Raw genomic sequence first — 26,558 nt, 5'->3', positions numbered from 1 at the left:
TGTTACAAAAGGCACTATTATTACGCTTGCAAAAGGATTAAGTGCTTTTTTTAAATTTATTTATTTAAGGTTTGTACCAAATAATGAACCTCTTCAAGTGTTATAGTTTGTGTATGAAACGGACACTCTTAACAGCGTGCAACAGCCATCAAACCTATCAAGCTTTGGATTTTTTTTTTTTTTTTTTTAATCCAAGCTACATGTGGTAAGTGGACCACTATTAAAGAAATACTAGAACAGCTCACCTATTAGTGTTTTTTGTAGACATCATATACTTAGGTTACTAAAGTTCAAGAAGGTTATCATCTTTTCACTAGTGACTCCTAAGCCACTTGTTTTCACTTGCACAGCCTTGGCAGCCTTCACTGTCCTAATCTGATTCATGTTGTAAAGATAGGCTTTAAGTAAGTAATTTTTTTGTTGTTTTTAATAAAGAATGAACTGTGAACAATATAGAACTATGGTTCTGGAAGCCTTCTTTCAAGCAACATTACAACCATTAAGTATGCTACAGAAAACCATCTGGGTTTTGAAAAGCAGTCTTCATTTCAGCATCATACTGTCCAAACAAGTCATTCTTCCAGAAGGCTGAAGAATAAAATTAATGCCTGCTGTAACAAAAGTTAGTTACTACATCTAGACTAGAAACAGTAAAAGCTTACATTTCAATAAAAATATTTTAGTCCTTGCTTCTCTCTCTCTGTTTGGAAGTAAGACTCCATGGATCACTGGGTACCACTCAAATATATTACAAACTAGACCATTAAGATATGTTGCTGGTAAATTTGCTTAAATTATTGCTGATGTACTTTTTTTGTAATAACAGCTGCTAAAATCTACTAATGATAGAAGTGCGGAAAAAAAAAACCCACTAGTTTTATTTTAGAATTTTTATCTTCAAACTAACATTTAAAGGAATATAAGTAATTGTTTAGTTCCTCTTTACTAAAACTCAGTATATCACTGCTTTTATCATCCTCAGAACAAGCAAAGACTCAAAACTTTCTGTGTACATACACATACACACGTATAGAATGTGTGTGCATATATGTATATATATAAAAAAACTTTTTATATATGTGTGTATATGTACATACATACACTTGTGCGTGTGTGTGTGTCTGTGTATCTGTGTATTCAACCATTCAGACCAACCTACTGGCTATAATCATAATTTCTGATTATGCACATGGCTTCACTTTCACACTCAGTACTGAAAAATTGTCATTGGCCCCTGCTTTGTTTATGCAATTTGGGCATTCCCCCTGCAAATAGAGGAACATTCTGCTTCTTGCAATTTATTTCCTGTGGTAAGATTTCTATTTATTGATGATGTGCTTCATCCAGAGGATCCAAGCAAAGAAATGCAGTTGAGGGCTAATGGGTTCATTGTGATGATAGTTACATTTGGTGATAGTAAAATACCACTATTTCTAGGTGAAGGTTCAGCTCACTGCTTTACTGGTAACAAGGGTTAATTCATAGCTACCGGACAACTGCACTGACTGTCACTGACTTTTTGCAAATCACCAGTAATCTATCTCATATATGGCATAAAGACATATATTCCAATTTGTTAACATATATTTGTCCTCAATTGAGGAAAAATAAATAGCCAAATACAAACCTCATGTCACTTTAGTAACATTGTAATTTTTTCCCCCTCCACTCTAACGATGAAAATATAATTAAATATATTAAAGTCCCAGGAAGATGAATCATGTTTTAGTGGGCAGGAGGCTCTGAAAAGTAACGCAGTTTTAAAAGCGCATGGTTGACACAAGCTGGACTGTAGCGCCCAGGACTCCCAGGGTCTGCCAAGAATGGGGTTGCATTGCCGTATTTCCCTGGACTGCCCATTACTGGACTGTTTCTTCCTGGACTACAATACGCAGAAGCATTTGGAGGGCCAGCAGCAATGGTTTGGGACTTGAATCTTCCCTTCAGTGCTGGACTTGGCCAACTGAAAGAAAAAGGTCATTTTTTAATTTTATTAGGAAAACTGTAGTAAGGAGAGCAATAGATTTGCTCAGTCTTTCTTGTAGATCTAGAACTAACGCACCAGCAGAGAAAAGTCAAAACTGATCACAGACAGGCCTGAGAAGGAAAAGTGGCAGTCAATGCACTATTTGAAATAAGGGACAAAAGAAAGCTGCTTTTTCTTCCAGTGCCTAGCCAAGAGGCCACTCACTCCTCTCCTTCCGGTTACCATCTGAACTTCTTTCATCCCTGTCAAATGTTGTTTCAACTCTGTCCACAAAACTCCTCCTGCTCCAAGCTCTACTAACTTTGAATAGCCTGTATAGATGCGTTGAATTTATTTGGAATTGCAGTGTAAAGTATAGGATTTTGACCACAACACCCTTCTGTAAAAGCAGGCAGGCATCAGCCAGAAGGGTCTGGTGATTCCTCATTAAAACAGACTTACGGTTAATACAACTGAATATTTAAGACTAGATTTTTGTGAGCAGCAAGATCTGAAATTTTAGCCTTTCAAGCTATTCTGCAGTTGACTTATTAAAAATATTGTTATTTTAACTCCTTTGAATTTGTAGAAATACCTTTGCCTGTCAGATGAAGAGTAGGACTCCACTGCACGTTTCCATTTGTAAGTAACAGGGTATTTCTGTGGATCAATCTCTGCTGCTTCTATAGCTGCTAAGACATCGCTATCCAGCTTCGATGGCTTCTCGCTAGAATATAAACAGAACTAGATGAAAAGAGAACTACACATTTGTCCAGGCAATTAGATGTTGCAAGTCTAAAAATTTTATTTTAGTTATAAGCAAACAAGCTGCCATAGCTCCTTTAAGAATGTGGTTCCTCTATGAACTTTTTCCAGCAGGCGCGGTATAAATGGCTTCCCATTATTACACAGTAGTCTCTTAGGAGAAAAATTTGGGGAATGTATGCAAATTTAAGCTGAGGACACCCCAAGAATGTATGCATTACCTTACTGACCTAAGTCAGGCTCCTAATGAAGCACAAGCCTGTCAGACTAATGGAAAACAAAAGGAAGCAAAAGTTAACAAAACTAAAGGAAAGCAAAGTTAACTGTCTGAAACTGATCTGGAAGCAAAAACTTCTTCTCTGTTCCTGGAGTTTTGCAAATTAATTGCAAAAACCTGGCGTAGCTACTGCACAGGTACTGAAGCACTTTAAAATGATCATTCAAGGCTGCCTATAACTAGTGTTGCTTAGTATCATGTAATCTTAATCTTGTAGTTGATACTATAAATAGCATCTAAGTTTGCATGTACAGACCAAAGGAAAAATAAATGTTAAGAAAAAGACAATTCATACCCAAGAAGAAATAACTTCTTAATATTGTCATTTGTGGATGAAGTCTTCAAAAGAAATTTCTGGGAAGAAGATTCTTGACATTGTCGTGCCTCATTAGTCTGAATTCTGGATTCTACAGACGGTCTCTCCATTTCTGATGGTATTTTGTTTTCTGTCCTTAACTTGGTCTCTCCAGGTTTACCTGTAACATTTGGCTCAGGAAAGTTCGACAGTGAAACTGCAAAGCAGGTCTTATCCAGCTGGTCCTTAGGTATTCTAACCTGACTTGTTCCTTCAGCCAGAATTCCCGCATTCTCATTTTTTTCAGTGATTTTATTTGATTCTCCTGCTACCTCTTGTTCTTGGAATGACAGTCTTTCAAATTCTGGCATTAAATTGGAAACAGGTGATACAAGGCATTCTTCCCCATCACGCAAATGCTTTCTGTCTCTAATTATCCTTTCACTGGCCACAGGATTACAAAATCCATTTTTGCTGGAAGAATCCGTCTTTTCATAGTGCCTGGGGTGATCTGATGTTTCTATAATGTTTACTGCATGCTCCATTGACAAGATATCACACTCAGAGTCTCCAATAGCATCTATGCTAGGTTCTTTGGATGCAATAGGTTGGCTGTTATTACGTGCCGCGTTCTGTCTGTTTTTAATTTCTTCTAAGCTCATGTCATCATCATCCTCATCCAGAAACGCTCCAACAGAAATAGAATTGCAACACTTCTTACTCTTGCCTGTGAACAATTTTGAGAAGAACACATAGAAAGATTTGCAACAGGACTCCAATCAAATAAACTAGGAACACATACACAGTCTTTATGCCTTATCTATTCACTGATGCTCTCTATGCTTTAATTAATGCCATTGCATAAATAAACCAAGCTAAACCTACAATACAAAATGACAACAACTTATCTTTTATTTCCTATTCATTTCAGAACTGTATTTGCCACACACATCACTTAAACCATTAACTGGCAAAAAAGGATAAAATCAAAAAGCAGAAGAGGGTAGAAAAAGGTTATTACTACTGAATAGTTTAAATTTTCATCTCTTCCTAAGCAGAAAGCCTTCACTTAGCAAATACGATGCCATTCTGGAAACTGAACCACATTCCCTTATATAATAGAAATCTGTGCTCTGTAGCACTCTCAAGAACATTTTAAAATCCAGTGGGTCTAGCTTTGTAGTTCCCAACCCTGGGAGGTGAAACTAAAATCTGTTTTAGGTAAAACACAGGGTTAGACAGACGGCCAAGGAGTTTCCTTCCTGTCGCCTCTCCACACACCATCCTTCTCAATTATTCTAGTGCGCAAGCCAGGGTATCACTTAAGACCTGGATCATCCAGTTAAGCTACTTCCCCTTTTCAAGTCCATTACTGCTGCCCAGCACATTTGGGACCCCACATCCAGTATCACCCCTATTTATTTCCCTTATCTGTCACCCTGGTCCTCTAACCTCCAGTGACCATCCCTTTCAGGGTGTTGTTACCCCAGCTTTAGCCCAGTACTGAAGCCCCTGAAGCTCCATAATCACACAGGAGAGAAGGAAGGAGCACAAGGATTTGAGAATAGTGTGTGCCTTCAAACTGTGGCAAGCAGTTCTCTAAGAACTTGTAAAAGCTTTCCTTGGTTCTGTTCAGTGTGTCTTTCGCCCCTGACTGTATTGAATTATTCCCATAGTTTAAGAAGTCTTTTTTTCTCCCTGTGTTTGTGCATGACAAAATTCAGTAATGTACACAGGAATTCCCAAACGCTCTTGAGTAAAAACATGCTGAAGTTAGAGGTTTTCTTACAGTAATTCCATTTAGAGGCTGCAATCAAGGACTGCATAGTAAAGACAGAGAACATTACCAAGTTGTGTTCTAATTCTCCAGCCACATTGTTGTCAGCTAATTTCTCAGTATTTATAATCAGACTGTTTGGATAACAGATTAATAATAGCAACCACAACAGGTGAATACTATTTCCCCTGGGGACCAAAGCTTTTTCCCTCCCTCTTCTCCCTAGGTACAACCTGTTGTTTGTAACGTTTGCCCTTTTCTTACCAGAAGGATGTGGAGTTTTGTATCTGTTGCAGGTTTCATTTTCCCCTGTTTCTTGCTGAGCCTTTTCGCTCATTTCCTGATGACTCAGGTACTCTTCTAATTTTCGCAACCCCTCCTGGGAAGACAGATCAACAAAACAGCCCAGAAATTCCCAGTATTCAACCCACGGGAACCCCAGTTCATGAGCTAACTCCCTGCAATAAATAAAATAAAACGAATCATTTGTGAAGACATAAATATTAGTTTGACAATAACTTTTCTGAACACATTTTATCAGCTATTAATAGGACTATAAACGTGCAACTAGGCAACATAAATTCTGTAACAATCAGCAGTCTGCAAAAGCAATGTACACATCCTTAGCAACAAATATCAGCTATTTCTTCTAAATATTTTCCAGATTTTATCTACTATTCTTACAATTAGCGCACATAAATATTGCCATTTTAAGTTAACTGTATCTGGCCACCTGATAGAGATGACCCCTTACTGATGAGGGCATAATTTGAACAATATTCCATTTAATTCTTTTATTTGGCAATGAGAGGAGAAGAGGGAGAGTAGGTGAGGGATTAGTTTAAAGGAAGACATCTAATCAGCTTGTAACAGACTTTTTCTATACATTGCTGGTACAAAGTATTTTAGCAGCAAGGACACGTGGTGACACACACACTTTTTAAAAAAGCAAAACATTCGTATTAGAATCTTTTGATTCTACTATCTTTTTAACAGTTCCTCATTTTACAGGAAAATTTGGCTTGGCATAGTTTTAGATCTCCTGCCAAATCAGGCAAGTGAATGTTTGAGAAAAGCATTCTAGATATATTACCAATAATCATTAAAGTATCTTTTTCCGGTATTTCCAAAGCTGTTGTCTAGGTCTCAGCTTTTCAGCTAAAGTGTTTCTGTTTACATAAAAATATAGTAAAGATCCAATACTACAATACACTTCATAAAATATTTATAACAATAATTTTTGCTCTAACAGATTGTTCACTAAGCAATAATTGTATGAACAAGTGTTTTGCTTTTTCTTTTAACTGCCCTACTGCTATTTTTTTATACTGATACTCTTTTAGATACCTGCCAACTCTTTCAACACCTCTTTCCAGATCAGATTTCCTGACATTGTGAAAGAAGCCAGCCCTCTCTCGAGGTGGAGTCTTCCAAAGCCTGCGAAATTCTTCAGCCTTTTAAAAGTAAAAGAATTAAAAAAGAGAAAAATCCCAATACCCAACACCCCTCTCCCCGCTATGGTATGAAATTAAATTGGCACCGGCTAAATCTTTGTCTTTAGGTCTAGACGACATTTAGCTGTTCTCTGTATTTAAGCAACTCAGGTTCTCCCACAGTATTGCTCAACTCTAGTTTTGAAGAGTCTCATTTTGAATGTGAAGTTTCCCCTCCCAGTACACTCACTGGTTTATTACTGCACTTTGATGTCATAACTGGATATTAGAATTACTACCAAAATGTATAATCACCTTAAAGTAATCTCCTTAGATACCAATTCAGACTGGTTTTAATTTATGTGCAGCAGGAAATAGAGAGATACGTGTTACAACATTTTAGTTTTATTTGATGACAAATGTTCTCCTGCTCACTGGTTTCTAAGATGAAAAGGTGGTAATTTTTTATACATAGTTAATTCTATAGACTTTCCATAACTATTTGAATATAGTCTTGCTGTTTACTCTGAAACATGATTTTGAATTCTTAAAGGGAATAAACCAATGGATTCTTGTAAACTCCCCAACATGCCTTTACATGATAAAAACCAGTGATAATGGCTAAGAGCTACATTCAGACATTAAAAGGTTGTCAGCAACCAAAACAATCCATTATTTATAACCTAGGTAGAGTTGTTCTGAGTATGAAATACCCTTACATTTCTGTCAAGTAAACAGAAAATTGACCAAAGAGCATATTTGGAAAAAAAATATCAAAGCATTTTGATAAAGTTCAGCCCTGGAACTGAAAGTTCTCAGTCATCTTTATTTAGTATTTCTAAAATAGCTGTATTTCCAAGGTGTTTCGATTAAACATATGAGACAGAAAAATGCCTATAAATTTATAACATATCTAATTGGTATCTAAATATTTCTCCTAAAAGCTTCTTTTTTTCTACTACACCATCACTACTCTTCCAAAACTATCCAATGCCTATTACTTAGCCACCAGCTTTTTCATTTAGAAAAGATTACTGTTACTTCATCAAGAAGAGGTGATGAACTGCTTCAAACATCTCATAACAATTTCTGGAAAAGGGATAAGGCATAGTTTGTTTTTTTAAAAAGCTAATTCATAGCTACATCTGAAAGTTTTGTTTCAGATGAGAAAATTAGAGCAATTATTTGTAAAGACAATGCTAGGCTTGTCAAACAGTGCTCTGTAACCAAAATGATTTTCCAACAGAAAGAAGAGCTTTCTTTTCAGTACCCTTCCACTTCTCCTTATTTATCCCACCTACTTCTATGTTTTCAGCAATAAAATCAATTCAAAATTTCTGTGTTTTCCTTCTTTACAGAAGAAAATTCGTCTTGTTCAAGAAGAAGCGAGCCACAGACAGTACTGGAAACCGCAACTGCTGCCTATTAAAGTAACAAGCTACACCACACAGTGACGGAGGTGGATGTCCTAATGGTTCTTCATTTAAAAAGAAGAAGGAAAAAAAAAGCCTTAGAGTCATAGGAAGTTTGCATTACATTCTTACCTTTGAGGGGCTCATGGGGCCTGCAAAAGCTCTTACTGAAAGTACTGGATCTTTGGGGCTGCCAGTATACATAGGTAAAGTTTTTTGGGGGCTATCGTCAGTCTGATCAGGCGACCATGGTGCACCAATTACAGGAGCTGAGGAATTGTCATCTGCTCTCAAGAGTGGTACATAGTATCGACCTAAAATTAAATAGAAGAAAGCTTTCTTAAGAAGCTTTTGTTACACCAGCCTGCTACCTGTACCTTGGATGTATTTAAATGTCCACACATCTGTGTATTTAAACATCCATTTTATTTCATTAATAAAATTACTTGTAATTCAAACTCAGTTTCGTTATGCACTAACAGCATACAAACTGTACTTTAGTTCCAGTTCCCTTCTCTCTCAAATACAAAAATACCTACATTGATACGTATATCCCTTTCCTAAAGATCGTCAACAAATTAAAAAATCTCCTTTCACAAACGCCTAAACCCACATCTGATGAAATAGTGAAACCTCTAGCTCAAACAAACCAGATGACTCCCTAACATGACAAATAAATCTCTCGTTCTGTAAAGGCCTTTTATTTGCCTTTAGATTAATCTTTCTGCTTCAGGCTCGCTGAATAAAATGAGAGCAGTGCCTACCTTACAGAGCTATGGGGATAAACTTCTGAGCTACGTTAAGTATTGACTATACAATTTAAAAGACACAAAAGGCTTTCTGTTCCTTTTCAGTTCTAGTGTTTCTCTTTGATTCTTGGAGTATTGTACAACAACATCATTTATAAACAGGAATGCTACAGAAAGTAAACACAACAGAAGACAATGAAGAGCCAAATTAATACATGCCTGAGATAGTATAAAATTCTAAGTACAGACCTTGCAAATATTCTCTTAGCTTTTCTTTCAGTTCTGCAGATTTATTCTTGCTTCTTTCACAAATCACCTATTAAAGTAATTTTAGTTGTTAGTAAAGCATAAGGCATCAATCTCAAATCAATTAAAATGTGTTCTTTTATAGTAGTCATATTATTGGTCCCTGCCCATATAATCCAGTATTTTTAATTCATAGTAAAATAGACTACTAAAATACATCCACATCCATACAACAGATACTGTCAAGAAAAGGCAGTGAGCCTTTTAGAAGGCTCACTTTTAGAACCTTCTCCCAGATACAATCAACACACAATATTTTCATTGCTAACAGGGATGTTCACTCTAATCCTGACACTGGTATCTTACTACAAAGCCTTCTATTTACAGTAGCCATTGACTGTTTGAACTTGAAAAAAATTGCTTAGCCATATTTTTGTTCTCAGCATGGACACGGGGAGACTTACTTCCGCTGGAGTTTGATCGTACTTATTTCTTGGATTTTTCACAATAGCTGGGTGTGAAGTAAGCACATTAACAACATCCAGATTCCCAAACTTGCAGGCAAAATGCAATGGAGTATCAAATCCCTGCAATGGGGAAAGGGAAAATTCTTAAGTGTATGGAAAATGATAAAGTCAATCCCACGTATTTCATTTTGAGACTCTGGAAAAATAAACAAACATTATGACTACTTAGCAGGACTTTTAATGAATCTTTTTTCTACCATATGCAGGAAAATGATTATTAAAAAACACAAAACCCATGAACAGCTCATTTTTGCTAGAGGTAAACCCTCCTATTCTCTTTCCAGCTCCCCTATACTTCCTTAATGACCTCCAGTTGTTTCCACAATAATGAAAAACTGGGAAACATTCAAATCTTACCATTTTATCTGGTGTATTAAGGTACAGGTCAACAATATATCGGATGCGCTTCTTCAACATTAGATCGTTATCATCTGGATACATAAGCCGCATAAACTCAGGATTTTCCAAAGTGTCTAATAATAATTGGCAGATACCAGGTTGATTCTCCTTGGCAGCAACATGCATAACGTTGTACCTACACCCTTCCTGAAAAAAGGCAAACATGAGGATGAACTGAAATCCAAACAGCTTGCTTACTCCCATATGCTTAACTGATTTATCTGCAAAGATGTAATGTTTCCCAAATTGAGTCTTACATTTAGATTTTTGAGTTTTTTTATTTTCTTAAAAAAAGATATTTACAAAACAGTTTTTAAACATTCTCAACTGCAATAAATTGTACAGTATTATCAAGACGTATGTACCTACATACCCACACTATTCTTACGCTCAACTATACCCTGGTTTTAAATCCAGGGCAAAAATGTAGGAAAGAAGATATATTAAAGTATCACATAATAAATGAAGGAGGTTCGGTATATTAAGAAAAACCAGGAAGACAAGCATAAATATAAAATTCAGTTTGCTGTAATGTATTATATATGAAATCTCAACAGTTTCACAAAGCTGGTATGAAAAAAGTTATTTATTAAACTAAGATTGTCATTATCTGCTGAATAGTACATTATGCATGGATTTTAGATCTAGAGCAGACACTCAGAAATTTACAGAAGAGTGGTACATAGGTGGTAGTGCCACAGGAACATCTAAGTCATAGCCTAGACCCTACCTCACTCTTAAAATCATGTGATTTAAAAAGGTTGGAATTACTTGGAGGAGATCAGTACTATATGAAGACACGACTGTTCCTCATTATCAGAAAAAAAATAAAACTATTCTTTCCCTAAAGGACTGCATACTCTTTTTTTTTTTTTTTTAACTCTAGCTCTCTGGAGCACAGCCGACTCTCAATTATCATGAGTGACTTAAGGCAAGATATATAATTGCTGTGTTTCTGTTAGCTTTCAGCTGGTACTACATAATGTTATGAGTAAGATTCCTCCTTTGATAGTATCTTTAGTGGATACTATTGGTGTGTTAGGACAGAAACTTCCTCCTAGACAGTTCCTTTTTGTCCAATACAAATGTAATGGTAGCAGCTAAAAATCTAACTCCTACCAAGACTGATTTAAAAGCTAAGACATTTTCTTACAGGAAATGTTAATATAACACACACACGCTGTCCTATCAAAGAACAAGTGAAAACAAAGTATTAAGTACTGCAACACCTTTTTTTACACTTTTCAGACCATGCAAGGGGATCTATAGTCTGTGTCACAATACAATAAATAAAAACACAAAATCAAGTTGTTTGTGTAAGACAGAGAATAGCTGACAAAAATCCTACATATTCTGAATACATGATTTTCAAATGCCACAGAATAAAGAAATACTGCTAAGCAAGGCCCACTGCCTCACTTAACAAGGGCTAAATGCAGAGATGTTAAAGCTTCAAGAAAAGAAAAGAAAAAAACCTAAAGCTGATTAGTGCTGAAACAATCATAAAGCAACAAAGATACATGGGAAACAAAAACTGGGATACCTTGAATTATTGATCAAATTAGGCTGGTGAAAAATGAGGGAAAAATTCAAGACGAGTGCCTGGAAATCTCTTTGATTACATAAGGAAACATTAAGGAAAAAGATCAATTTAAAATCTTGAGAAACCTCAAATTACATTAGATACATATTCAAGCAGCTGGTTCTAAGTATCCAACCTGACTGGGCAGACAAAAGAGAACCGGTTGCAAGAGCTATGGCCTCAACTGCACACAACAATTGTTCTACCCTGAGTTTCCTGGAAGACGATTTTGCAGCAGCAGGGAGAAGATGGGGTTATTCCAGCTCTCTTGAAAACCTCTAAAATACTTTTTCTTACCTGAACAACTGTTGGATTGTCTCCAGATCCAATCAGATAGCGAGGGTTACTCCAAATAAGTTCTGAAAATGTTGCTATATCTCCTTTCTCAACAGCTTTCCGAAGTTTGGCAGTAAGATCTTGAGTCCGTGGACTTCTGTAACTGTTGGCCCTTTCTTTATTAGCAGTTTCAGTCTCAGGGGAGCATAAGCCATCTATTAAAACAGAATTATAGTGCTTCTAATGTATTCTTTCCAGTGATCACTACATTCATATTCAGACCATCAAAATAAGCTTGTAATCTAAAACATTTTAGCAGATTATCAGTAAATATCAGCATAAATAATACATAATAAATATCAGTGATCAGTAATAAGGAGCAAGTAGAACATAATTATGCTGTAACCTCGGACTTCAATATGGACTGATACACCTTTTAATTACCAGTCTGGTTCCATCCAAAACTAAAAGCAAAGTTAGAATTTGCTGAATATTTAAAAATGCTTTTGCAGTTATATGACCACTGAATCACTTTAATTCAATTTTCAGACTGTGAAATATGATCGTTTACCAATTTATTTCTGAATTTAAGAACCTACTTAACAATTAAGTATGCATGTTTTTAATACATTGCATAATTTTATCAGTGTCTTATTAAACCCAGAACTCCTTAAGTCCATGAGTAAAATCAAGTCCTACCAAATACAACAATAGACTATGCAACACACCTATCCAGACTGTTAACATTTCAGCTTTAGAAAGATAGCAACATTTTTTAATGCAAAATTCATGTGAATCAGCACAATGATGCTCACTTTTAGCAGTAACAAATTTACTTTAATGTATCACAGACTGAAACCTGCTGGAAACCATACACCAAAGAGCATTCCTTAATGTTTTAAATCCAAAAGACGTGTAGATTTCCAGAATTCTAATTTACTCCTATAGTAGTTCTTTACAAAAGAAATGGTAGAGATATCAAAATGTCAAAATTCCAATATACTCTATCTTTTGTTTGTGTTTCTGTAACAAAACCTTGATGCTCCTTTTCTGGAAAAGCATCATCTGTAACTTTGAAGGACTACTTTCCCAGTGATGTTATTTTATACAGAGATAAAAACAGCTTTGAACAACGGAAATTCAAATCTGCTTCCTACTGTTTCTAATTTCTGTTGCAAAAAAAATCATTTAATACAGGTTGTCGTATCTGTTTATACAGAGAAATAGTCATTTCATTTGGTTTGAGTTAAGCTCTGAAGCTGTGATCCAACCTTTCTTTTTAGTTTACATTAAACAACAGTCCTTTAAAGGGACTGCAGACTTTGATGCTTCACTATTCCACTTTGAATTTTTTTTCCTATTATTAGCATATTGTTTATGAAGCTGTTGGTTCTTTCCTTGTAAAAAATTAGCAGATTGTATATTGCATTTACCATATACAGATGAATGTCCTCACTCACCTCTGTTAAATGATCCTATTTTCACTGGAGATAAACATAAAGATGACTTGCTCGGAGATGGGAAGTAATCGCAGATTCCTTTAGCAAATTTCTCAGCATCTTCTCTGTTTGAAAAAGCTTTGAATCGGGAACCTTTAATCATCTTAACAGCTTGGAGAGCTTCCTTTTTATCTTCATAAACATGTACTCTCTCTGAAACAAAGTACCATCAAAATTAAATTATTTCAATAACCTCAGATTTGTCCACAGAAACAGATCACAGAATTCTCAAACTATCCTAGCTTTCAGGAGACAAACACTATTTGACACCAATGTAGCATAAATATCAACAATCCTCTAAAATTTTGTTTTTAGAAAACTGAAGAATTATATACATTCTAGCTAACGTCAGGTTAGATGGAAAAGAAATTGGTATTGCAGCGTTTTGCCATACATATTGATCAATATTTGAACAACTTTTTGAAATATCAGCTAGCTTCAACAAGTAAGTATTTCACACCCAGACTGACAAGCAAATTTAGAGATTATTCAGCCTGGATTACTTTCTATGTTCTCTTGTACAGAAAGATCAACTATATGAACAATTCACTGTCATTATCTTTAAGACTTTTCTACATAAAAATGCTTCTCATGAAAAAGAAAACTTACAACTTCCTCAGAGCATACGATGCCGTATGTACTACTGTAATCCAGTGAGTGATTTAGTGATTCCTTATCGCAGTGTTTATCAATAAAACGTGAAGAATGATACATGCCTCTAGATATCATTTGGCATTAAGATGAAAAGGAAAATATTAAACCTGTAGAACAGATCATTTAAGCTTCAACTGATGACTGCACAAATAGGCTTTTGACTGATTAGTTCTAGGAAGGCTACTTCTGTTCTTGAGTAGAATTAAAGGCATATGCATATGCCTTTACAAGAGTAGAAGGCGGAAATATGTTCTCCTCATCTGAGCCATAATTAGTAGAGGACCTTCATGTATATCAACTATTACGACAGAAGAGCTGGGATGTCTTGCAGCAGTGTTTCTCTACCTCAGAGGATCCAATAAATACCACTTAAAGAAACAAACAACACCTCAAGCAATGCTTGAAATAATCGCATGGTGTTTGTATCATCTACTACATAGAACAAAGTCTATTTAGATATGACTGTAAAATGCTTATCACTGGAATATATGAGCAATTTAGTATGTCCAATTTAAGATAATACTTGCCATAGGCACAAGAAAACTTCAGGCCAAGCACAGAGCAAAAGGATCTCCAGAATGTTTTCTGGATATGCGTTCTAATAATGTCATAAAGCCTAACAGAAATTATACTTTGTAAATTATTTATAATAAAGAAACTAAACATCATTATACACGTCTACAGTCTTAGAAAATAAATGCATCTTTTAACACTCAAACTGCACAATAAATCTTTGTAAGAAGTTTATATGTAATTCCTCAAATGGATGCCTCCACTATCACTGAAACAGGATGCTTACTCTCTATGGTGGACTTTAGGAAGTGAATAGAAGAGAATTAAAAAACATCCTTGGTTTTCCAGAGCCACAAACTAGTCAACTCAGAGAACAACATTTATTCTAAACTCAAAGTAACCACAATATCAAAGTCAGCAATCTTAATTCCATAGATCATCTTCTGTAACATCTTTTTATAAATCTACCTTCTCATTTAACTACCTAATTAAGTATCATTGAACTCTCAGTTTCACTTTAAGGACTAGTAAGGACTTCATAGAACAGAATTTTTAATTTAAGTCCTAAATGAAAATTCTGAGTAACTTGTAAAAAACAAAACAACATCCTAACTATGACCCAACTGAAACAGCTTGAATTACCACAAAAAAATGGCAATTGGAGATTAATTATACTGTTCCTGAATTAGCAACATTACAGGTAACTTACATAAAACTAAAAAGACAGCTATCAACAACAAGAAATAATAATTATTTATTTTAAAGATTTGCTTGATATTTAGTATCTTAATGCTAACTCACACAGACATACCCATAATTGTCTCCTAACTAATTAAGCATGCACATAGAAGTTATTTCGATTTTTTGAAAGATTGCTACTATTCTCTACCTTTCTTTCCAAAGGGGGAAAAAAAAGGGGGGGGGGGGAGAGGGGATCATGACAGCTTAAAAACACCTGCAATCATGTTCTGGAAACAAAAGTTCTGGTCACAGTTGGTGTCCACCTGCCTACACTACTTCAGTTCACCGTTCTGTGATTCTGTGATTCACAGTGCTATGTAACTAGGTACTACGGAAAGCACTCCTGAGAAAATATTACTCAAACTGTATCATATGAAAACACACATCAGATTCGAGCACCACAGAAACACCCAGATGTTATTTACCATTTCTTGCCAATATGTCATCATAGACTGGGCAAACACCATAATATAGTGGAGGATCTCTGGATGGTGTCTGAGCACTAATTTGTGAATCGACATGCGCTGTTCCACAAACTGGAGCTGAACCATTCCTGTGATACATGGCATCTTCTTCTGGAGGGTTCACACCTACACAGTACCCAAAGTCTACCTCCTCAGAAACACTTCCATGACTGTTGTGATTCACTGCCGTGGTTTTCAAAGCCTTTCGTGTTTCTGCTTGGCTGCTATCAGAAGGGATGTTTCCAGCAGCCTCCTCTGAAAGAGCAGATCCCTTTTCCTCCAATGCTCCTTGCTGTTCCAACAAAGCCTGAGCCAATTTTTTTTCAAAAATAGACCTAGTGGTTGATGTAATGGGTCCACACTTCAGTCCTGCTTTTACAATTTCTTCTCTAAGTTCATCAGCGGTGAGCTGCTTCAGTCGGGATAATATTGACTCCATTGTTATTTCACCTATGAAAGGAGGGACAGGGAAAGTAAGATAAAACTGTAAAGACGACAACTTTTTCCCCTACTATTTAAATGCAGTATTAAAAGAGAGAAAAAGGCATGTCATAAGAATTTTCCTGACTCCGAAGAGATTCACACAAACACAGAAAAGACAATTTTTTCCAACTAGCACATTAAAAACATTTTAAAGCTATTAGACTTATACTGAGGGCTTACTTCCTCTATTCTTCTATCTTAACTACTTGAATATTAATAGCTTACATTTTTCTTTTTAACATTTATTAAAGAGTTTTGAAGTGAGTATCAATTTAGAACATTTATGCATGAAAGTTTATGACAGACTAAGATAATATTTGATTCCTGTCACGAAGTGAGAAGACTGGGTATGTACCAGTGTACAAACACGATGGCTAGATAGCCCAGAAAGACCTTCTGGTTAGGCAGTGCCTACAGCACGGCAGTATTCCCATCATTTCAATGAGAATTTCTAGCTGAGAAAAAGTATGACACAGGAGTACAGTGCAGCAACCAGAGGAGTATACCTCTGGCAGCGATTCAAGGCTGGAACTATTTGCACAACCGGCTGTTTCTCACTCCCTGTTTTGAGGGCAAACAGCCAGACAACAAGAACAGCTGAACTTTTCAGAGTCCCCTCCTCAGCAAAGAGGGAGTGGGAAGAATTTATCTATTTCCAAATGAAACTCCCCCTCTCTAGTATACTACAAACCCACTCTTCTCACCTCCTTCCATGTAATCCACACACTTAGAGATTATGTATAGCAGATACCAAAAATAGTATGTTGCCAATACAAATTGCTTGCTGTGAGACACCAGTGAATCTGAAAACACAACTAAACTTAAAATAGAGGATTCAGAGAGCTCAATAACATAAGCTGCTTTAAAGTTATTTCAACACATACTATATACATCCATAAAGGCTATGACTTTTTCCTGCTGTACACTACACAGAAATCAGAACTTTATGACAGAAATGATCATGCTGTCACGCTCCTTCAGCTTGTTTTCACTCCCTCCTTAAGTTACAACTGTTCTATTGCATTGGCCCTTCCCTCACCACCTAGCTATATTTTGTTTTTTACTGGTTTGGATTGGTGTTTATGGCATTTTTAGTACCACTTCAAGCAAGTTATTGCTCCATAAAAGGAAGAAAGGAGTAAAAATGTCATTTGAAAGATGGTATCTCAACACTTAGCCAATGATCAGGAACCCAATTAGGACTATTCCCTGCTCTTATTTAACGCAAAGGGTTTTGTTTTCTTTCCCTCCTCTGTATGCTATACCACCTTATGTTGTTTAAGCATTAAGTTTTTAAAATACGTTTCTCAGTTTGGCTTTCAATTCCAGATTTCAGCCTGTTTATGAACCTTAAGACTACCAGAACACTCATTTGTAGATTTTCCACATGAATTCACTTCTATTTTTTAAATGAGGCTATTTTTCTGAATCACATAACTATAAAATCTTACTCCATCACAGAAAAGCAATCTCCCAGGTATGACAGCCACTAACACCTGTAATCTTAAGCTAAATCTCAAAACATCACCCACAGATGCACACAACAGTATGAGAAACGGCTGTGCCCATTGCTAAGTTGTCCTGTTTCACGAATGGCCTTCGCAGGCGGGCTTTAACGAGAATCGCAACCTTCACTTTGATGCGCTTCGACCTTTACCTAGGAAATTAATACGAGGCTTGAACTGTGAACAGCTATACTCTAATACAGCAGAGCTGTAATGTTCTCAGTACTGGATCCTACTAAGTTAATCATTCGTTTTGTCTAAGCATACAAACTCTGAAGTAATTCCAAAATTACATCTTCATCAGTGTACGGTAGCTACAGTATAATCAAACTCCCTTATTTTTCCATGTGCATTGCCAACAGTAACATCACAAAATATAGCTATGAAATAGGCTTGACCATTTTGTTTTGTAAATATGGTTGACCATTTTGTTTTTTAAATAACCCAACGATTAAATTGGGAAATGAAGAACTACATTTTGTACTAAAAAGGGGGGGGGGAAAGAAAAGGCAGCAGTTTTCATAATTTTTTGCAATAGTGAATAAAACCAAGTAAAATTTCCACTGGTATCTGAATTTGAAGCTATTACATTTCCAATACCAGGAAATACTATCAAAAAAGCGTTAACACCAAGCTTCAAACAGAAATTTTCAAATATTACAACAGCTTGACAAGCCTTGCCTGTGAGTATGGAATTTTCCTTAAAGCGACAAAACTCTAAGCTGGTTTTGTTTCCTTGTTTGTTTTTAATATCTGATTTGAATACTGTGCACTTACAGAACATATTTCAGTCCCAGGATATTTCACAAATATAACTGTATCCTCACTGAAACTATGTAAAAAAACAGGAGCATTTCAGCTTCAAAAAACAAACTGAGGCAATGCAATTGTTGATGCTGGTGATCTGTTTCCCAGAAGTATTCTACATCCCTTATGTTTCCTTAACTACCAGGGCAACCTCACCACTAAGATTATCCGACTTGTGCACGGTCGCACAAAGACAGAAGACATGCAAAGACAGACGTGAAAGATCTTCTCACTTGTTTTTAATTCTTAATTCCCTAAAATGTCTTTGGTAATATTTGATGCAATTATCTTCTATTCAAGCAATAAACGTGGCCATGGTGTCAATTCAAATAGTATCAAAGCCTGCTATTCAAATTGTTTTCTTTTTGAGATTGTGTAACTGAAAAAACACAATAAAGATGAAAAGACAGTCAGGTTTTTTAGGTTTGAAAAGCACTATAATCCTTCTGAATGCTGTAGAAGAGCAGACACATGTACATCCACTGTGCAGGCACATGCAGAATCTTTCTTCTTGGCTTATGGTTAAGTCAAAATGCATAGGAAAGGACTGATTTCTCTGATGTTTTATGTTTTGATAGAACTTAGCGCTTAAAAATACAAAGAACAATTTTCTTCCTGATCTTTGTAAGAAAAAAGAATATGCATTTCACATGTTCATTACTATTTCTCTACAACTAAATCAAAGAGTGAAACAGCAAAGCAGATTAGATTTATGATCCACTGTTAACACAAAGAGTTTTGTACAGTTCCAGCTTACTGTGGAAACAGGAAAAAAATGTTTATATGACTACAGTCACTCAAGTGTCAAAGAGATGATGTTCAACTAACCTGCCAGCTTGTCTCACTGTAACATTTATTTCCTTGTTCGTAAACAGAAACTATATCTCTCAAAGTAACAGGGTTGTTCAAAATCCACTGGCAGTTAACACATTACAGCAGTGGGGATCAATTTTTTTAATTAACAGTATGCTCAAACAGACAAATAGTTTGCTTTTCACATTGTATAGATTTTTGGCAGCACTTCTGACGGTCTTTTCAAAAGAATGCAGTGTGTACTTTACAGAATCCTGAAAGCATTTACTCAAAAGTCAAAATTTTCATGACATGTTTTCTGACATTAAGCTTTCAGCTATCTAGCACAGCTAAGTATTATTCATTTTTAAATGCATTATCTATTTTGATTTGTCCAAAACAAGAGGTGTGGCTTGCAATCCTGAGAAACAGCTGTTTCCTGCTTTATTATACTCCTACGATATCCTGCTACGTAAATATTGCAAAAGGCATTTTTAACCTTAAAATCTGGTTTATATAATTTTAAATAATCCAGAGCACAGCCATCACCAATGTAGTTACTTTTTTAAATTTAGTGTATAGAGTCTTGCAAGTTATCTTTAGTGACTTTACAAATATGGTTAAGTACTTAACCTTTAACGGTAACTGCATATTTGAGGCTTTCCCAAGTGAATCAAAGTCTGGAAGAATGCATATGAAATGTATTTTCCTTTGATTGCATCACTATGAAATAGCAGAAGAGGTTTCAAGAAAACCTAAGACCGCACAGAATGAATGACCAATATTTAAGGATAAGAACAATAGGAATAATGTTATATTCCACATTGTTACATTGCTACATTTTTTCTTAAAATTTTTCCTTAAATGCAATGGCTTTTTTCTTTTTTCCTCTTTTTTTTTTTTTTTTTTTTTTTTTTTTTTGAGGGAGGAATTAACTTAAGCATGAGACATATCCTATCTTTGGCTACATGTCACTCGAAAAGGAAGTAGCTAGGAATACACATGGCAAAAAAACATACGTATAACACATGCTGTTATATCTAGGGAAACAACGAGAATAAGTTATTTTAGGCATTTGTCTTGCCCGTTGCCAGATTAACTAAGAGTTATGAACACACCGATATGTGGCAAAAACACAACGGTAAAATATACTTAGAATAAAAACTAACATTTAAAAAAGAAAAGGAAAAAAAAAAAAAGGAAGGCACTAGCTCTGCAAAGCCAGCAAGCGAGGACAGCCTTCGCGTGGGAGAGGCGCCAGCCGGCAGGCAGGGCGCGCAGGGCCGCGCTGGAAGGGCGGAGCCGCCGGCCCCGGCCGCCGCCGAGCGCGGGAGGCCGCGCGGCAGCTCCGGGCCGGGCCGGGCCGGGCCGGGCCGGGCCGGGCCGGGCGGCAGGGCAGCGCGGTCGCAGGCCTCCCCCGCCGGTGCCGGGCGCAGCCCCCCGCGCCCCGCGCCTCTCACCTGGGCGGCTCCCGCCGCAGCGGCGGCTCCCGGCCGAGGGCGGCGCCGGGGAGCGGAGCGCGGCCCCCGGCGCCCCGCGGCCCCCCGGCCTCCACTGCAGCAGCCGCAGCAGCCAGCCCACGGCCCCGATGACCGCGCAGGCGGCCAGGAGCTCCCAGCCCGGCCAGCGGCCGCCGCCGGCCCCCCAGAGGGAGCCCCAGCCCCCGGCGGCCCCGGCCCACCGCTCCATGCCCGGCGCGGCGCCCGCCCGCCCCACGCCGCCACTCCCCGCCCGGCCGCCCGCCCTGCGGGGACGGTACCTCCAGCGGCCTCCCGGCTTCCGTCTCCTCCTCCGCTCCCCCCGCCCCGCCAGGCCCCCGCCAGGCCTGCCCGCCCCACTGCCTGACGGAAAGCGCACCCCGGTTGCCCGGCAACCCGCCCCCCTCCCCTCCCCTCCCCTCCCCTCCCCGGCTGCGGCGCCACGGGCGCTGCGCGCGGGCTGACGGGAGGGCAGACATATTGCTTGCGGGGCGGTGGCCGCGGGCTGGGCGCTAGCCTGGGCCCGGGGCTCGGCCGGGAAGGAAACGCGAGCGCTGGGGAGCAAAAGCCCTGTTAAAAATAAAGGCTGCTGCGTCCAGGCGTTACCTCGTGTCCCTCTGAAAGGGCGGCAAAGGTTGTTGGAGGCCGTGGAGGGTGGGCATCGTTACCCAGCAGCGGCGAGGCCTGGCTGAAAGGCCTTCGTCAGTGAAAAACCTGCCTTCAGTTAGGGCAGCAATCAGCTCGCGGTCTGGCTCGCAGCATTTAAAAGTAGCAATGCTATACAGTACTCCTCCCTGCCACTGTATTAGCTTTTATCTGAATATTTACAACGTAAGTGTAAAAATGCCTACCTGGCCACTGCAAATGGGGTATTTTAAAAAGCTCTAAGTGAACAATGGCTGCAGTAGTCTCAATGTCTTTTACATAAATGCAAATCAAAAGAGGAAGGCACCAGTCAATTAAAGCTGTTAACTGATTTGTCACCTTACCATACCTATGTTACAGGGGTGGTGAAACCGCTGAGGTACTGTGGAGTATGAGCAAACGAGCCTGTTGGTTTAAATTACAGTACAAAAATGACAGGCCTTCAAGAAGTTGACATCTCTTCAACTTACACGTTTAATACTACAAACAGGATACAGTCATTTCTTTCCTCATTGTTGCAATTGGCTAAATTAGAGTCAAGATAGATGTGCTCATTGTTTCCTAACATTCAAAGTCAGAAAGAAGTTATAAGGGAAATACAATCAATATTTTAAATGCTCTAAACATGCTGTACAGTTAATAATAATAAAACTATTTTCAATGAATACTACATACTGCTTTACATTTTTTTAGAATCCTAAGTATATAAAAAAATTACTCTCAAAAAACAAACCCAAAATTGTACAAATTCCTCTTTCAGAGTAAAAAAAAAAAAAAAAAAACAAACAAACAAAAAAAAAAAAAACAAAAAAACAGTATTGAGTCCTTTAACAAAAATAGTTTATTGCACAAAACTTTCAAAGGAATTCCTATGCACATTATAATCAACATGCTTTGTATGATCATAATCATTAATTGTACATAGTATAATTCCTCCATCCCCTGGATTATCCACTCAAGAACATGAAATAATTAACTTTTATCTTTACAAAAACGGCCTAAGCAGACATTAAATTACTGAATGTTATGTATAAAACATAACAATATTTCTTATACAATATTCAATACATCCTTCCCTCCTCTCGAAATTTGTGCATCTGTATCAGAAATTAGGCTACTCTGCTCCCCTAAACTGAAGTGATACGCATTAGTGGGAGACTAGCGTGCTCAGATGACAGCTAGCGGGCATTAGTAATTACTTGGACTGTGATTACTTTCCATGAAAATATTTAAAGGCTTCTGGCCACAGCAGGTCACATGCAACTATTCACATTTCCCTGGCAAAGTTAATAAAACATACATCACAGGCTTGTGCATCACTAGTAGTGAATTTGTCATCTTTTGAGTTAAGCGTATATTAGTTATACTGTCTGTCCCCTGTGCACCCTGAATGTTGTCACAACTAAAGCACCCATGCCACTGCATTTCACTCACATATGGAGGAGTAATCATCCATTAAAATATAAGCACTAGAACGTTCTTTCTGGATATTACTCTACTTCTTACACATGCAAAATTCTCATAGATTTCAGCTGGAATATTGCCTGAATAAACAGTATGGAATCAGACCTCCCACTGCACAAGCAGGTAAGGGGCTCAGCTGATCCCCTGATACAGTGCACAGCTGTTTCCAAGAAATTTGGAAGACAACAGAATGAAACAATGTAATACTCAGCAGTACCAGAGGCTCTGTAACTAGCATTTCTTCCACTGTAGGTTTGTTTTTTTTTAACAAAACAAAAACCCCACAGTTGTTCAAATGTCCTCAAAAAAGCAAGAGTATTTGAAAAAATAATGCCACAGCCTTTACCAACTTTCATCATTTAGGAAACATTCTCATGTTACAACAACATTTCTCCATCAACAAGATTTGGTTAAGTATGTAGTAACAACTGAAGAAACAGACACAGAAAATACATTCAATTGCAGTGCTTGAAGAAGGAAAAATAAAATCTCTTAAAAACTATTCCTCCAATTACTAAAAACGCCAATGTTAATGAGGCACCAATTTTCCTCTCATGTATTTGGCATTGCTGTGACAAGCAGAAGGGACACAGTTTTTATTCCATTCCTGTAAGTAGCTTCACCACCTATACAGCAAGAGGCCTGAAGCTTTGCAGAGAGCGCATGCTCAGCCTCAGGGTGAAATACAGAACCTTTTATTAAAGCTCTTGATAGTTAAGGAATATAGTTGATGTATTTCAAAAGAAAAGGTCTTGCTTTTGTCACATGCTGAGTGCTTCCTAGAAGGCTTTCCAGTAACTTCAGTAACTTGATTGGCTTAGCACCTCACCCGATTTAGACCCTCAAGCCTTATCCGCTGACCTTTCACTAAGTAAATGGCATGGTCTTTGTGTCTATGAAAAAAAACACATGATGAATATAAAATGAAAATACCTGGTGTCCAAGTGCTTTCAGAGAGACACAGGTGGGACAACATAACAATCCAATTTGAGAACTTCACAATAAATCCCTCATCTCTGAAAGAAAAACATGCAGCTAAGGACACTTGGCTGTATAAGCTCACATGTCCATATAAAGAGCTAGTGAAAGAAAATCTGCAGCATTGCACTGAAAACAGAATATATTATTGATACAGACAGAAGAGACAGACATTCTGAAAAGCTATGAATGTTTCTTACAATTCTGGCATCTTTGATCCCAGATAAAAGCTTTATCTGTACAACCGTTGCCAAACTTGAGAGAAAAACATAATGGATTCTTAACTGTAGGCATTTACCCACATGTAACCATTTACCAAAATGAACAGCAACATTAACCCTGCACAAGTGTTATTTTATTGAAAAACCTGAACATTTGATAACCTTTTTGCACTGAATATATTATTCATTGCGTAGTTTTAACTTTGTCCTTTAACAACACTGCATGGCTTTTTTTCTTCCTAGAGCTTAATACACAAGCAACTTCAAGAACATGACAGCAGCGAGATCATCAGTACCGTTTACTCCGTAGACTGCAGTACTGTGCAGATGTTAACATGTCTGGGCTAGTCAGCGAAACTTTTGAGTTTTTTGTTTTTTTAAAAAGACCATCAGTAAATCCGTATGTTGGGCACCTAAAGCCCCCTAACCCATTTCCTCCCTCACCATCTCCAAAATCTTAACTTTTAGCATCACTTTATTTTGATCCCATAAAACAAGTTAAAATCCAGTAGCTGAGATGCATGAAGTCAGTATAGTCACTTTAAGTGCAAAGTGTTCAGCTGCACAGGAGCTTGAATGGACAGTTATGAAAACTAAAACTCTGGATAACAGTTAAGGATTGGTGGGTTTTCTTTGGCTTTATTGCTAAGCAAATTGCAATAATTCCCCCTTTTACCCCGAAGTCTAAACTCATCCAAAATCAGCCTCCTCAAAGAAGTAACTGCCTCTTTAGAGAAATACATAACGTAGGCATCTGAAAAGCAGAAACAAAATGAGTTGTCTGAATGTTCCATTACAGCTAGTTATGACAAAAATTACTGAAAGAGATGCCTTTTAAGCTTTTTTTTTTTCTTATTTTTTTTAAGCTACTTAACTGCTTATACTAACTAGAATTTTCAAGCCAATCTACAGTGGCTATAATGGACCTTCTTTCTGTATGTTTTAAAGTTAAAAACATGACGCTACATGGGTTGTCACAATCTTCTAAATAACGTCACGTGTATTTTGATTCATGCTCAAGCACAGTAGATAAAGCAGTACTTCCGTACTGATTTTAGAATGGGAAGGATAGGATGGGCTCGTCAATGCACTATGAGCCATATGAAACAATGGGACTAAAGGAGAAAGAATGTAATGTGGGTTGCTTTAATAATAATCTAGTCAAAGCGTCTCTGCAGAAGGGCTGCCATAGTGCCAACATTTCCATCCACAGCAGACACATTGTGGTAACACAGGATGCTAAAAGTGAGGGAGTTAAGGGGAGTGGGGAGGATAAAGCTAATAAAAATAATAATTTTACAGGCGTTATAATTTTGTCTTTGAAAGTAAAATAATTACACTTCTAAAGCTCTGGCTTTTGGGGCTAATTTCCCTAAGCCGTATGTACAGTATTGTCAAATAAAGCAAATTTAAAATGTAACATTAAAACAATGACAGTAACAAAGTAAACTCATGTCAGCTTTAACTTACAGTACATAAGCATATTAAAACAGATATTCAAACTCAGAAAATTAATTTTCTTATGTATATTTTACACACATACCTTTATCAAGGATGTCTACTTCAAAAGTTGAAATAAAAAGGTGCAAAAAGTGTTTGTATGTGCAGTGAAGCAAAGCTCCCTACTGGCCTGCAACTGCAAGAAAAAAACTGTGACACTTCAGAAAACATCCTGGGCAAGTCTGCCAAAAGTGGTTACTGGTCTGCACTGCTAGTCCTTGCAATCTGTTTCTTCTACTATATGGTGGGTACTGGTCTGCATTGCTAGTCTTTGCAATCTGTTTCGTCTACTATATGGTTAAAGGTCATCTTTGTAACTAGAGATTGCTTCAACTTTTTTTTTTTTTTTTTTTTTTTAAACACAAACATCTGTGATTTGAATTTCAAGAGTGAAAGAGCATGAGGGGTATGCTTGAATAAGAATATCCATTTCTCAACCACTACTAATGCTAATGGCTGAACATAAACAGGACTTATTTTTTATCTGATCTGGATACAGCCCAAAATTGTAAAGAACTGTGGGGGACAAAAAAAAAAAAAAAACAAAAAACTCCAGATACCACATAATAGTTCTTCCTCACTGAGATTGAACAAATGCAGACTTGGAACCAGATGCTCTTCTTGGCCTCATTTTAAACTCTCATCTGAATATTACTATACCCCAAAACAAGTCAGATTTACCAAGGCTCCCCAACAAAATTATTTCAAAATATCAAAAGGTTTTGAACGAATAGCATGTTCTGCAATTAATATTGTGCCAGTTTCTCAAAACCAGGCCCTTTGCTTCTAAAGGTAAAAGCAGAACTCTGAACACCGTTTTAAAAATGGAATAAATAAATAATTTTGATAAAGATTTGTTTACACACTGAAAGCAATAGGAAGAAAGACAACTGCTGAGGAGGTTATTGTTTCAAAGCTTCCTTGTCACTAGTGTCACAATTCTGCTACTTTTCCTCTACAGCAGGACTCCCCCGCTGGTCCAATGCAGTTGCAGGACTGGTAGAGGTAAGGTCCATTAGCTGCCCCTCAACCTGAGTCCATGAAGACATTGATTCATGTACTGTAATGGTGTGTTCTTCCATTTGACGCTGAAGGCTGTCCATTTCTTGC

General features: G+C 37.4%; 2 protein-coding genes across 5 annotated transcripts in view; both read right to left on the bottom strand.

Annotated features, from left to right (window-relative positions):
* Window positions 1–1,297: 1,297 nt before the first annotated feature.
* ANKLE2 (ankyrin repeat and LEM domain containing 2) lies at window positions 1,298–23,759 on the bottom strand. 2 transcript variants are annotated; one of them, XM_062589859.1, is made up of 13 exons: window positions 23,683–23,759; window positions 15,537–16,025; window positions 13,165–13,356; window positions 11,726–11,919; window positions 9,805–9,993; window positions 9,385–9,507; window positions 8,924–8,990; window positions 8,058–8,239; window positions 6,428–6,534; window positions 5,345–5,538; window positions 3,304–4,030; window positions 2,562–2,693; window positions 1,298–1,963 (listed from the first exon to the last, which is right to left on the bottom strand). In XM_062589859.1, exons 1-13 carry the CDS (start codon window positions 23,723–23,725, stop codon window positions 1,726–1,728), a joined length of 2,877 nt encoding a protein of 958 aa, XP_062445843.1. In that variant the 5' UTR covers window positions 23,726–23,759; the 3' UTR covers window positions 1,298–1,725. The 2 variants fall into 2 exon arrangements, with proteins under 2 accessions (XP_062445843.1, XP_062445842.1); XM_062589858.1 differs by lacking the exon at window positions 23,683–23,759 and adding an exon at window positions 20,623–20,851.
* The window catches only part of GOLGA3 (golgin A3), a 30,013-nt gene continuing 25,558 nt past the window's right edge, over window positions 22,104–26,558 (bottom strand). For 2 of the 3 annotated variants that reach the window (XM_062589856.1, XM_062589857.1), the window contains exon 24: window positions 22,104–26,558. In XM_062589856.1, coding sequence (XP_062445840.1) covers window positions 26,393–26,558 — 166 coding nt within the window. In that variant the 3' untranslated portion in view covers window positions 22,104–26,392. The other variant, XR_009960141.1, reaches the window with a different exon arrangement.

Source organism: Rhea pennata, chromosome 17, assembly GCF_028389875.1.
Source record: "Rhea pennata isolate bPtePen1 chromosome 17, bPtePen1.pri, whole genome shotgun sequence".
Classification (NCBI taxonomy): domain Eukaryota; kingdom Metazoa; phylum Chordata; class Aves; order Rheiformes; family Rheidae; genus Rhea; species Rhea pennata.
Note: the sequence above shows the minus strand (reverse complement) of the source record. Positions and strands in the feature narration are given on the sequence as shown.